Here is a 14,504-nt window from a genome sequence, read left to right as displayed (position 1 = left end):
TCTGAGCCGCGCCGCGCCGGAGCCTATCCCAGCTATCATCGGGCAGGAGGCGGGATACACCCTGAACTGGTTGCCAGCCAATCGCAGCGCAGATATAAACAAACAACCATTCGCAGTCACATTCACACCTACGGGCAACTTAGAGTCTTCAATTAACCTACCCTGCATGTTTTTGGGATGTGGGAGGAAACTGGAGTGCCCGGAGAAAACCCACGCAGGCACGGGGAGAACATGCAAACTCCACACAGCCGGGGGCCAGGGATTGAGCCCCGGTCCTCAGAACTGTGAGGCAGACGCTCTAACCAGTCGGCCACCGTGCCGCCTAAAAAGAAAATGAATAAACAACATTCTAAATAAGATCAAAATGTAGTACAACAGTTAAAGTACTGATTTCTTGAGTGAAAATGAGTAGCTACTTCTGTGTTCTTCGCTCACTTTTTGAAGTAACATCAGAGCGGAAAGGAGCTGATTTTAGCCATGTTGTCTGCCACGGTAACAAGTCTAGAGTATTTATTGCACCAATTTTAGACATTTAATCTCATAGCTGGTTGCAAATTGCAGACGGTCACCAACTGGTGAATATAGTTGAGTGGCGTTGACATTGAAGCACAAAAGAAGACAAAACATATCTCTTCTCCGAACGTCCACGAGGTCTGTCACGGTCGACCTGTTTATTTACTCACTTCCTGTCGAGTGATATGGAAAAACGTGGGCTTAAGCTGTCGATGGGCGCCTGATATTTCCACAGGCCTTTGGATGCGTGAACATACATTATTATTATTTTTAGCGCTAGGTTTATTTGCGCAGGGATTGTGCTGCTGTTATTTTCACCTGAAAGGTGAGAAAACACGGCCCTCGCTCACTTTGGTCCCCTTATTAGCTCGGCTGAGGGTTGATGGCATTAGGGCGGCGAGCGCACCTGCGCGGGGGCGTGTTCACACCACCTCCACCGACCTCCATTCCTTCCCATCTTTCACCCTCGCGCCCATCATTTCACACCTCGCCTCTGTTTGCTTTGCTTGTCCTGTCATCCCCTCGCCTCCCCTCGAATTAAGCCAAATAACTCCGTGTCAAAAGAGGGAACACCCACTCCACCGCCCTCGCTCCGCCATCCCCGCAGACCTCCAACTCATCTTCGCTGACAGAGGAAGATGGGGGCGAGACGAAGCTCAGGAATGTTGAGACGCCGCGCTTCCTCCCCCATTTCCTGTCATTAATCTAAAACGCTAAAGCAGCAGTCCCCAAATGGCGGGCCGTGGACCGCTACTGGGAGACTGAACAAAAAATATTTTATTGATCATCATCAGAGTCTTTCATTTTGGCCATCAGGTACATCTGCCGCTGTACAAAACGTCACTTGATAGGGTAGTAAACAAGCAAGCTAGCAAAAATTAATAAGACGTTTTAAATAACAAGCGTTTTTGTAAATCTTTTTCAGATAAGCAAAAGGCCGAATGATGAAGCACCGAATACCTTGCTTCCATTTCTAACATCCTATCTTAGTGAAGTGAGATTTTCTGCAATGAGGGCGACCAAAACAAAATGAACGATTACAGTGGAAATAAAAAAAAAAAACACACTGTTAGTTTCACTGTCTCCAAACACACCAAGATGGGACTGAATCATTGAAGCGAAACGTAATGATGAGTTGTATCTTTAACATGTTTTTATTTGTTTCTGTGTTGCACCCTCAAAAGATTGCTTTGCGTGAAACCGGTTCGTGGCTCAAGAATGGTTGGGAACTGTTATTCTAGAGCGGTGATGTTTTTTTTTTTTTTTTTTTTTTTTTTTTTTTTTTTTTTTTTTTTAAACCATGGTGCCAAGACACATTGTGCGTTGACAGATCATCAGGTCTGCCGTGGGAAAATATCCAATTCTCTTACCCGATCTCAAATCATCTTTCCCCATTAAAATGAATGGAAACACAATTAATCCATTCAAGCCTCCCCCCAAAACTTTTGATGATTGTTTTGTAAAATAGCACTCAATAATATCATACTTGATAAAAACATACAGTAATGACATAATTAAATACTATAAAAAAATAATTTAATAGTTTGTGTCACACTTTCTTTTTCTGTTGTACTGCTTATTCTTGGCCACCTGTGGGCAGTATAAGACAGACATACGGCTATGCCGTACTGGAGGCTCAGCTTGTCTCGCGGCTTTTCAGTTTGGCAGTCATACTAGTCGTTCTTCGCAGAGGATAAAGACTATATGCCTGTGAATATGGTGATATGATCTGTTGTGTACACATATAGACAGACGAGTTGCTGCACCGTTTGTGTTCAGATATCCATTGCTTAAAGGCTAAAATCACTGCCACATACAGTAGATGATAACTGTTAGGCCGTGTGTGTACAGGTTAACAGGTGTGCCGTAAAATACATTTCTGCCTTAGCTCAATAATGGTTGGGTATGACCGCTCTGGAGTGCGGAATGAATGTACACACCCTGTGAGAAATCAGGTCCAAGCGCACACAAAGCGCAGATGTGTTTTGCGATAAAGTGGAATGGCGGCGTACCCTTGCAGGCTTTCCTGTGCGAGATGGGTTTGGACAGGTCCCGATAGTAGCCCTCCTTGCAGTAGTGGCAATGGCGTCCGGCCGTGTTGTGGCGGCAGTTGAGGCACACTCCTCCGCTCTTCCTCCCCGACAGCTTGTACAGCTCCATGTTGAAGCGGCAGCGGCGGGCGTGCAGGTTGCAGTTACAGGCTGCGGAAAGCAAAAGGCAATTAGTGGCTGTCATTCATGAACATGTCACTGACCCTGTTGTTTTATCTCTTTCAAAAATCAAACGCCAATCGAATAAGATAAAACACCACACGATACAACACAGCACAGCACAAAATAAACACGTTAAAATACATTTTATTTCGGTTTTTTTTACAATTTATTTTGCACCCATATTAATCAGAAAGAGGAAAAGAGAGAAAATAAAATGCCACCCAACGTAAAACACTGAAATGTTTTTTTAATTAAATTAATTAAGTCATAATTTTATTTTTTTCCCCCATTTATTTCAGACCCGTATAAATCAGAAAGAGGAAAAATGAGAGTTAACGCTACTAAATATATCATAACGCAACATAAAATATACAAATTAAAATAAATGTAATTTAGTTTAATTTAACTAATATTTATTTTCATTATTTTTTTCCCCCACAGCTTATATCGAACCTATATAAATCCGGAAGAGAAAGATAAAATAAAACAAAAGACCAAAGACACATACAACACAACATAAAATGAACTAATTAAAATAAATTGAATGCAATTATTAGATTCTTTCCACAATTTATTCGTACTCATTAAGTCAGAGGAAGAAAAAAACAGAAAGGCAATTCTGTGTGTATTATATTAAAATTCAAAGTCCTATAATTGCCCGTTGGAATTGTAGTGTTGGTGACCTGACCACCAGAATTTCAGGACATTATGTATAATCTAATGAGGTGGTATCGCCTATTTTGCTTTCCAAAGATAAGAATTCTCTCTTTTGTTTTAGGTATTCCTTTAACACTGTGTTTATTGTGGTTATAGTTTGGGTCATGGCACAGAACAGCATACAGCCTCCGTTCACGGTACTTCTTAGCTCTTTGAATTCTAATAATGTATTGGTATTGCCATTGCAACAATTAATTTTCTGTAGCGCTTGTCCTCATTATGTTTGCACATGAGCTGGAGTCTATCACAGCTGATTTGGGGGGCGAGAGGCGAAGTACAGCCTGGACTAGTTGCTAGGCAATCGCACGGCATGCAGTTTTACAGGAAATGTTTTTTTTTATTTTTAAACATGAATTTCGTTATGAGTAAGGCCTTCATCCCGCTATAATCTGAATGTTGATGCTGTTGCTTCAGTAGATGAACAAACTTGCATCACTTGATGAAGAAATCAAAGGTCCAACTTGGTCAAAACATCATCTAAAAAACATACCTTCTCAAATATTGAATGAATTTCTTATGTGACTGAGTGCTAGGCATCAAATTAATCACAGTTTTTTGTTTTGTTTTTACAGTGGTGCCTTGAGATACAAATGACCCAACATGAGTTTTTTGAGCTCCTTCCAATTTTTTTGCTTTGACTTCTGAGCGCAAACTTAAGATCTGAGCACTGTATGGTGGCAGTGAAATCAACTCAGATCACATCACAATAAGCAGCACTTCGGTAAATAGTGAACAATTATTCCAATAAAAGAAGCTTCAAGCTGTTCAATGCCCTTCCAATGCCAAAATAAACATACAACAAAGACAATTACACATTGTGTATTTAAAACAACCGCCGAAACAATAGGGTACCGGAAGCTTAATACTAACCTACAATGGAAAACGCCATTCACATGCTAACAATTTGGGTCTATGTGGCGGTTTTAGAACGCTTGAAGCAAAAGATATTTAAACACAAAGCCTGCAGCAACACATGTAGACAGACACAATCACAGTTTTCACAGGCATATATTCTTTATCTTGTGTGTGGAAGGGGGGCGGGGGGGGGGGAGGGAAGCGGGTCTCCACACCTAAAATGTAGAACTGAAGAAGCCTTTTGGAATAAAGGTGAATCATCTTCAACAAACATGAACAGTCCAGTCGCCTTGATTCCACCAAGATCCTCGTTATGGCTAATTGCCCAACCTGACAGTAATTAAACCAAAAAGTCACATGGACGGACACTGTTGTAATTGTGTGTTGATGTGTGCCTTTAAGGGGCGTGACTTAGTGAGTGGTGTCAGGGGCTCTGACTCCGGCTCAGGTTGGTTTATTTACCATGCGGTAAGTTCAGTGTGAGCGTGTTGTCCATGCTCCTAGCGAGTGTTTTCGTTTTGTATTTGTCACGTTCAGTAAACGGCTGAAAGTGCAGTGGTGACTGTTGCACTCCTCCAACGCAAAGCACCAACAGTAAAATTTTCCGTCCTCCTTTAAGAGAGAAAATAACTCCGTGTAACTTATGTTATGTTTATGTAACTTATGTAACTTGTGTTTCCATAAGCAGCATTTGCGCTAAAATAAACACAACACAATAGTTAGCACTGCAGCACGCAACCACAAAACCTTCATTCAGTTACTTTTTGGACTCGAACAAGACAGCCTTAATCCGCACAGGCCCTGAAACAACACAGTCTTAATGTCATTTGAGAGATAATCTGTGACACGTTGTTGAAAAGAATCAAACATCCAAGACGTCGGTGTTCCCTCTGTAAATCGCAGCTGGCAAAAATCACCTGTCTGCAGGTAATCCCTGCGCAGGGTTCAGACTCGTACCCGCAGACGTGTCTTTGTTGCAAGACTGTTTCACGCCAGCACATCCTCAGTGAGAACGACACGCTCGGCCTGGGAGACATGTTGGTTCTTGTAGAGAAGAACTACTGTATGTGCTGGAGGGCCACACTGCTGACTTTTGGGCTGTCAGTGTTTTCCATTGTAACACAAAAGTGACTATTCTGTGTCCACCGATCACAGGACTGCAGCGTATCTTGCTCCACCCATTGGGTACCCAATCACGGAACTCTGCTAATGAGTAAGTAAAAAAATATTGGAAAGTGGGTGGGTTCAAACAAGAGGTGCTCTGTCCTCAGTTGTTTAACACATCTACACGTAAATACCATGCAATAAATGCTGGAATTTTTCAACTTTTGTCTCATATTCATCTTTTGATCTGAAACCCAAATGTCTTCAGTATACAACAAAAACAAAGAAATGGACCTTGCCGTTCCGATACTTTTGGAGGGGACTGTATATTGTATTAATGTTATGCGATAGTGATAAACATTGAATTGGGTGGTTTGTATACAGTACTGTTGGATACTGAATTGATTGCGTCATTACCCTGCAGGGGAGTGAATAAGCCCGATCTCTAGCAGGCTTCTCAATGAAGACATAATTGGATGTATTTAATATGCTGTTTGGACGTGATGTCTCGTGCGGTTAGAACGCTTAATACACCTTCGTGCATGCTAAAAATAACAAAATCTCAGGCAGTGAAGACAGCCTTTCTCACTTGTTTCCACGCATTTACAGTACACCTTATTTCAACCAAGCAAATAGTTGGGTTCAATTCTTGAGGCATTACTTGTCATTAAAAAATATAGACATTTTTTGTTTTTTTTATATCAAAAGAACTTCTTGGTTTGCTTTGTTGAAGAATACCAAAGAAGAAGAATATAAAATATAACTATGTCAATTGGTGACTTTAAAACTCGTCGTGTTGACTTTAGATCTCATCGTGACGGATTTATATCTGATCATGTTGCCTTTAATCTTATCACGATGTCTTTAAATCACGTCCTGTCGACTGTAAATGTCCGTCGTACACACACACAATACACAAAAATGGATTTTTATTTTTTTCTTAAAAGAGAAGAAATATAGGTTTTATTTGTCCCCAACAAAACACGTCTAGTTTAGAACAGACTCCAACATGTTTGGTCTGTTTTTCAATCATCAGCATGCAGCCAGCTCTGTTTGCTTTAGCGCACTTCTAATTGAATGAGCTGAGCGTTGGTTTTCAACGTCTCCTTCAACGGGCTGTGCAACTAATTGACAAGACAGCGAAAACAAAAAACAAACAAACAAAAACCTGGTCCACTTTTCACTGCCAAGTGGCAAATTTTACGGGAAACTGATATGTTCATCGGCTTGTTTCTATTTGCTGCGAGTCCTCGGTAAGCGTGTTTTTCCCCGGGAAAAAGCTGGCTAATGAGCGTCTTTCCCAGCCTCCGTGGAGTGACCTCAGCCTCGGAGCGACCTTGCCTCTCTGGTAATTAGAGGTGCATTCAAGCCGCAGAGCCGGAGGTTGAGGTTAAGCTCATCACACCCGCGATAACGCCGCTAATTTAGCGACGTCGGCCACAGCTGCGAAACTGACAGTTTCACTGCATGTCCGCAAACTGTCTTGACTCAGATATGAAAACCAACAGGCCTGTGGTGGTGGTTGTTGTTTTTTTTCCTTCTTTTTTTTGGAAGGCATGTAAAAGGAGCCACAAGTAAGTAGAGACCGCTGCAGCAGTCGTTAGGTGTATATCCTGCTCATTTTAGTTCTTTATTGCATCCAATTGGCGCTCGCACCCCCCCCCCTCCCCCCAGTGAGCCTGCTAACCGTCTCTAATGAAGCCAATAACACTCACCCAAAGAAGAAGCCTTTTTTTATTTTTATTTTTTTTAAGGCATCCAACTGACATGGAAAGACAGAAAAGATCATAAATAGCACTAATGGTTGTTATTATAACGGATTTATTTATCACAATTTTAAAAATAAATTGTAACATACTAATTAATTGCAAGAAGTCATACAGAATATTCATCAACTCGGCCCGGTTAGGAAATAATCTTTGCCGACGTGCACTACTGTTTGTTTCATTCTCGTTTCTTTATTTCATAATTGAACGCCCTTGTTTGCTTCGATTTAGGCAAAATCCCCCAATGTGCAATTTTTCTGTCAGCGGGTGATAAAACTGTAGTCTGATGATGATTGCATGAGTGATGCAAATAAAGAGTTGCGAAAAACAGATTGTCAGGAGCATTATCAAAAACAATGAATTGCGGTTTTACAGTGGCTCATTGTGGTGTGGACTCATTACTACCCTGTAAACGTGCACGTCATTATGCTGCAATAATTAGTTACAAAAATAAATTACAGCCGCCTCATCTTGTAGACATCTCTTCATATTCAGCACTCAAAATTATCGGGCCATTTCAGCCGAGTTCTGTATCAATTCAAGTCTAATACGAATAATAAAACTGCACCCCACAATCAGCTTTAAAGTATTGTCCACAGCAGCTTATTACATCTTGTTTTTCCATTTAGAAAAATGATATTTTGAGTTACTTGATAACATCTGTAAAAAAATGAATAGATAAGGAATTATGGGTTATTTTAATAGTTTACTCCACTTTACAACAGTTTTATTTTTAAATGGGTCAATAACTATGTTATAACACGGTTGTAAATAATTCATAAACAATTTCAAATTACACAAAACTGCCAAGGATTCAGGTTTACAAAGTGTATTTTAAAGATGGTAATGATGACCTAATGTGTATATCAGTGATTTCCAAAGTGTGGTACGCATGCTCTCTTTAGCGGTATGACAAATAATGACTGAATTAAATACAAATATAATTTTTACATTGAAAACATGAAATACAATCGAAAATATTAGAATGACGGTTTTAGCTATACTGTACATACAGCCTGTTGTTTAAAAAAAAAATACAGTATAGTATTTTGTTTAAGAACAGCTCAGTTGTATTTAACTTTTAAGTACAAAACAGTATATTTGCATTTAATCTTTAAGAACTGTTTGTTTTTACACAATTATCCATCCATCCATCCATCCATCCAATTTTTTTTTACTTAACTTTTATGTGCAATACATTTTAATTGAACTATTGTTCCAGTACAATTTTGTTTCTTACATTGTGTTAATAGTCACATATTTTTGTTGTCATTTGGTGTAAAAAGTTTGAGAACTGCTGGTGTCGACCGTAATAATAGTAGTAGTAGTCGTAATAATAAGAATGTATCACAATAATAACGTTTTTTTTAACTTGGCATTTATTTGACACAAAGCCACAAGCACGTCAGTATGATTGTGGAAAACACCACTAAACGTTTAACTGCTTTGTTATTCAAATGTGACCTGCAAACTCTCTGTAATTACGAGTCTGTATAAACTGAATTAACTCCGCTATTAACACCGGACACACGAGTTTGACATCCTCCCCACAATACGCCAAGGCCGCGTGCACCGTGCGTTAAACGGTCCGTATCTTCCCCCCACTCTGTCGCCATGCGGGGGGCTAATCAGGTCTTCTTCTCTCCAGCCAAGCCACACAGAGGCACCACAACAAAGGACGGCCTAATGGCTTCCAATTTCCCGCATTAGTGCCCATTTAATGGCTGACCTGCCCTCTCGTTAGGCGGCGCAGCATGGGCGCACACACATGCGCACACACTAACACATCCACAAAGCCTCGGGCCCCCTTCCGCTCCACTCTGAGTGGCATATTCGTCCGGCCCATGTTCAGCGGTGCAACCACTTGCTGCGTAATCGCGACTCTTTTTGTGCGCATGAGCGTCAAGGTGTGACAGGTTAAAGCAGAGCGAACGTCTTCCTCGCGTCCAACTGCTTTTTATTCTCCTGGGGAGTGAATTCCGAGATGAAATGCGCATGAAGTTTTGGAACGTAAAGAAGTCACCGTAGTTCAGGAGATTTTTGACGTATCTGTACTTTTGTGATTTATATTTCTGGCAACCTTCACTTTTCCTCCACTCTATTCCTGAAGTGAACTGTGCACTGGGACAACATCATTTTTTTTCATACAGTATACGTTAAGACTGTCTGACCTGACAGTAGAATATGATTCAAATGATCTTTTGAAAAATCATCTGTCTCTGGGCTGCTCACACAACATCACCAGTAGCAGATACCAGTGACCAGTGGTGAACTCCACGGTTGTCGCAGATTTAAAGGACTTGTTCTCATCCATTGGCGTGAAAGATACTTCCCACAGAATAAAGTGCCTCTTATAACTAACGACCTAAAGTGACGGAAATATTGACATTCAAAAACTCCCCGTCCGCCCTGGTTGATTAAATGAATTTATATTAATCCGGTGAAGTCAAAACATCAATGTTCTTTTTTATCGTGAGCTTGCCTAAATTTGATCACGAGCCAACTAAAGTGAAATAAATAAATAAATAAATAGTAATGCAATTTGAATACATGAAAACAATCAAAATTCTAACCACTCTTCTTTTAAATACTTACACTTCCAAGACTTAACTATCAAAGTTATTTTTCTTTCGTTACTATTAAATGTAGTTAATGCACAGTAATATTCTACAAGGTGACTCGTGACCAACAGTTATTTTCTTTTTTTTCTAGTACAGCCTACTTTTACTGAAGTATCGCTTTCAGGTACTTTGTAGTGCGTAGAAGGAGAAAGCGGCCCGTTGAGAGGGCTCACACGGAGGGGCTCGGGTGGAGGGCGTCGCGCCTATGTCGCCTATGCCATAAAAATGCCATGGCTGGAGGATGACATTGGCAGCTCCCATTCAGGACAACGGCCCCCTCGAGGGTGAATAAAGATTCCTCGGGGCCTGTCGGGTCCCCTCAACAACAATGGCCTGCGGCGAGAGCAGCTGTCTTAATAGCGTGAGGACTGACAGCTTTGACAGCATCCGAAGCCGGAGACAACGCTCCGCTGTGTGATAACATAATACGAGCTAATCGGGTCAGACAGCCGGCGAACGCGTCGTGTACGTTTCCGCGCGAGGCTGAGCCTGCGAGTGGTTTGGCAGACACCATGACACCTCGATGCTCAGGAACCTGATGTGAGAAAACGGATGTCGCGGCATCACGGAGGATCCTTCCTAAGTGGATTTACAGTTCCCGTGGCAGGAAAAAGCAAGAACCACTGCTGCTTTACAGGAGAGCGCTTGGCTGTTTATTGAGCGCCTGATCTGATAATCACAGTGGGGATCACTGGAGGCTTCCTCCTTGTGGAATAGTGGAATCACTTCTGCCACTTCCTCCACTCTCATTGTTTGACATCCAGCCATTAGCTAACCCTGTCACCTCTGTGCTCCACCTCCACAAAACACAGGGCAAACAGACAAGCAAGACATCGATCCAAATCTCTAAATCACCTCCAGTCTGTTTACACTGCGGGTTTGGTTTCTACGAGACAAGCCGATCCATAGTGTTTTGGCTTCAGATATATCCAGGCAGGTCCTCTAATGCTCCCTTGGCCCCGAGGGGTTGACAGGGATGGGCCGAAGCTGTCACCGGGAGACGGCGAGATTGCCTCATTCACGCGCTTCAGCAACTGTGATTCACGCTAATCCCAGAGCCTTGCCAATTAAATCTACCACTGATCCAGGAACTTTAACAAAAGATTTTAGGCTGTCTTCACACTTGACAGGTTAAAATGGATGCTGGTGATCTTGCTCGTCTGTTTTTGCCTGGTGTGCAGCAAACAATGGAACCAAGACCGCAGACTGTGTTCACACTTGTCGGATGATAATCTGGATATATGGTGGATACATTTGGTCAGGGTTAGGGATAGGCGTTTAAGGGTTGAGGTTAGTTCTGGTGCGCAGCCAATAATGGGACTAAGACCGCACAGTCTGTTCACACTCGTCGGTCAATATTCGGTGCACACATTTGGTCCGGCGTGCTTAGCGTTCACAATGGCGTACCGTATTTATCCATCTGTCAATTTTCTTTCGCAGTTTTTCCTCATTAGGGTGATCCCGGGCGACTTTAAGCGAGAGGCGGGGTATACCCTGGACTGTTTGCCACACAACCGCATTGCACAAATACGGTAGACAAATAACCATTCACGCTCACATTCACACCTATGGACAATTTATTTGGAATCTAACCCTCAATTAACTTGGCATGCATGTTTTAACATCACATCGAGGTACGCGTTTGCAGATTCTCCTGATCATCCAGGTCATGGTCAGACACAAAAGTCAAACATAAGATAATGAGACTCCTCAGTGATTGTTTAGTAAATTGTCCTTCAGTTCTAAAGTGATCTGTTCTGAACTGAGTAAGTCCTGTCATCGAATATCATATTTAATGTGGATTGGCTATAAAAAATATTATATTCTCCTGATAACAAGCGGTAAAGCCATCAGCATGGTTTGACAGATTCTTTTTAATGTCAAATTGCCACATGTTGGGATTAGATTAGTTTTGGTCCCTCAGGAAAGAAAGACCTCAGATGTTCCTCAAATGATCTTCTGGGGAGAAAAGGCACATTTCACTGTGGTCAGAATAGCTCCTTCTTTTATTCTCTCCCTACAGGAAGCCAGAGAATGTTTTGTGGGAAGGCGACACTCCCTACTTTACTTTGGGAAATGTTCCCATATTGGATTGACGCATCCTTGAGGATAAACAGATGAGTCTGGGATTAGGGACAAGATAGGAATGCTTACTTGGATGTCTTTTCTGCCGCGTTTATGGTTACCACACCCTGATGAAATATACTTTGGACAAAATATCTTGTAACGTATGAGAAATTTTGACAAGGATGGACTTCTGAAAAATCTCTAAATCTCTTGATTAGGTTAGGTTACTTTCTTTGTTCATCATTAAGGCCCAAGTACCTGGCAGGGTGAAGACCCTCTTGGAATCGCTAATTATTGTTCAGTTTTGGTAACCTCAACATGCCCAACAACTTTATGTGTACCTCAGTGAAAAGCTATGTATCTTAGGGTTCCCCAACACGACTCCCTAAAACTCACTGAGTAGCGCCCAATGGAAAGTTGGACAGAAAATAACCCTAATACCGATTCCGCCTGGAGGTTGGCCATTTTCGTTTCAAGAAACCATCAAGGGCAATTTATTTGGTTGATAGCGTGTGGGCAGAGCATAGCAGCAAGGTTTGATGACTCACCATAAAAACACCAAACTGTAGTAACTATTCAATAGTGCCCTGTAATTGCAGAAATGTGTAGATAAAACAACTGCTCCTAATGCTCCAAATTTCTTTCGAACTCCGGATAATCGCATGAAATCCTCCATCCAGGACACCTTCCAATTTTGGGGGAATCCGGGGGCCCAACTACGACTCAACCGTATTCCAGTGTCGGCTCATTTTAACAACCGCACCAGGACCAAGCACAGCAAGTTGAATTATTCTTCAAACTTCAATCAGTCCACCGAGACTCCTTCGTTAAGGTCATATTTCTAAGCTACTACGCTTCTGAAACCTCCCTTAGGGCACATTTCCGTACAGTTCACTTCAGATTGGATCGCAGCATCAAATTCTGTTCCAAATTTCAACTCTGTAGAATGGAACAGTTGGACAAGAAGAAATTCTTTGTTTAGGAGAAAGTGAATTCTCCGTAGACTAGTCACAAGTGCAGTATCTCTACCGGAGACAAATTCCTTGTGTGTTTTGGACATACTTGGCAAATAAAGATGATTCTGATTCTGATTCTGATCCCCTTTAGGTACCATAACAATGTGTTTGTACCGTGACGGTGGTGTGACAAAAAGCAGTACAGATCAGTTATTTTGGTACCTAGAAAGGCAAAATAACGGTACCAAACGTCAAGTTTAGCCCACTTTCTCATTTCCACCAGGGGCCAACTGTCCCTTCCCCACTGTGGATGTCATTCGTAAGTGGTACTGTGGCAACAGAGACAAATAGCTCTGTAAATCTTTGCAAAGAGGCACAGAGGAACACGTTGAAATGGAAAGGAAAAGAAATAAATCCCACTGACTAAGGGTTTAATGGTTTGAGGTTCCGTCGACTGGCTGGCACGCGAGCTTTTGTTGCCATTTCACAAGCTGACAGTTGATTTCAGTCGGTTGGACAGACGGTTTTCTATACCGTTAGTCAGAAAGTCAAGACAAATCAGTACCTGCAATCACTAATCATATCTTACAAGCTTGTTTCATGGAAGAGCTAAAGGTCAGGGTGTGCGCGAGCTGTACATCGTTGAATCTTTGCCACTAAGTCAAGCATACATCGAGATGGGTAGGAGTGACCAGGAAGCTGCCGAGGGGCCATAAATCTCAAACCTCATAGCACAAATCATTCTGTGACACATTTATCGCTCTTACATTTTCCCCTCCATATTCTTCTCAAATCGGACTCACCATCTCCCCTGAATTCCTCAACATCCTTCGCTTTACGAAAGGAAAGCCATCAGTGTGTGAGAACGGAACCGGAATTCTGCAGGGTGCAGCCGGTTTACCTTCATCCAGATTGTTTCTGACACTGATGGAGAGGAGATATTTTGGCTCCACAACAATATTTACTGCGTTTCCCTGTGCCCAGTACCAATTTAAATATTGCCAGCAAAAATCAAGGCACCACAGTGTACGACCACAGGACATTGTTGGTACTTGGAAAAGTAGCCCTTAGTCGTAATAGTAGTGAAAACTGTATGTAGTATTTCACATTTTCCGTAACCCAATGTGACACTTGCGACTTGGGCAGGAAGGATACAGTTGAGGAAGGAACATGAAGACCGTTCTGATTTCGGAAACCCAAAACCTCGTTGTGATTGAGTCATTGCAGGAAAGCCATTAGTGAAAGGAGGCGTGCTCTTTTCCACAATCAACAAATGGCTTCAACACAGAAGGGGAAATGTAGCCTTTTGCAATAAAATGCAGATTTGTCACACCAAAAATGTGATCGTAGTTGTATTTTTATATGTATCACTTAGCAGCAAAATTCACATTGTGAATTATATATCTATATATATATTCTTCCAAATAGAACGATGCATTTCCGCAATAATAGACCGGGATAGGCTCCAGTTCAACCAGGAACCTGGAGGGATGAATTTGATTTATTTTAAATATACAAGGTGTCCCCAAAATAACTACAATATGTCCTCAGATAGTGTACAGACTAAGGTATTGTGCTTCAAGTAGACATCTTCCTTTTCCCCCATCACTAAAAACATGTGTAAGCGTAATTACCTCAGCCTATTTGAACTCTGTTGCTGACCAAAACAGCAGCTCCTTCCAAAACATAAAG

At 41.7% G+C, this 14,504-nt stretch overlaps 1 protein-coding gene across 1 annotated transcript in view; it reads right to left on the bottom strand.

The window, feature by feature from the left end:
* Nucleotides 1-14,504, bottom strand: part of ntn1a (netrin 1a) — a 54,153-nt gene that overhangs the window by 23,754 nt on the left and 15,895 nt on the right. The window contains exon 2 of the mRNA XM_061678639.1: nt 2,526-2,714. Coding sequence (XP_061534623.1) covers nt 2,526-2,714 — 189 coding nt within the window. The remainder of the gene's footprint in view (nt 1-2,525; nt 2,715-14,504) is intronic.

The sequence above is a fragment of the Phycodurus eques genome, chromosome 6 (genome assembly GCF_024500275.1).
Source record: "Phycodurus eques isolate BA_2022a chromosome 6, UOR_Pequ_1.1, whole genome shotgun sequence".
In the NCBI taxonomy this organism is placed as follows: domain Eukaryota; kingdom Metazoa; phylum Chordata; class Actinopteri; order Syngnathiformes; family Syngnathidae; genus Phycodurus; species Phycodurus eques.
This window is presented reverse-complemented; position numbering and strand designations above follow the sequence as displayed.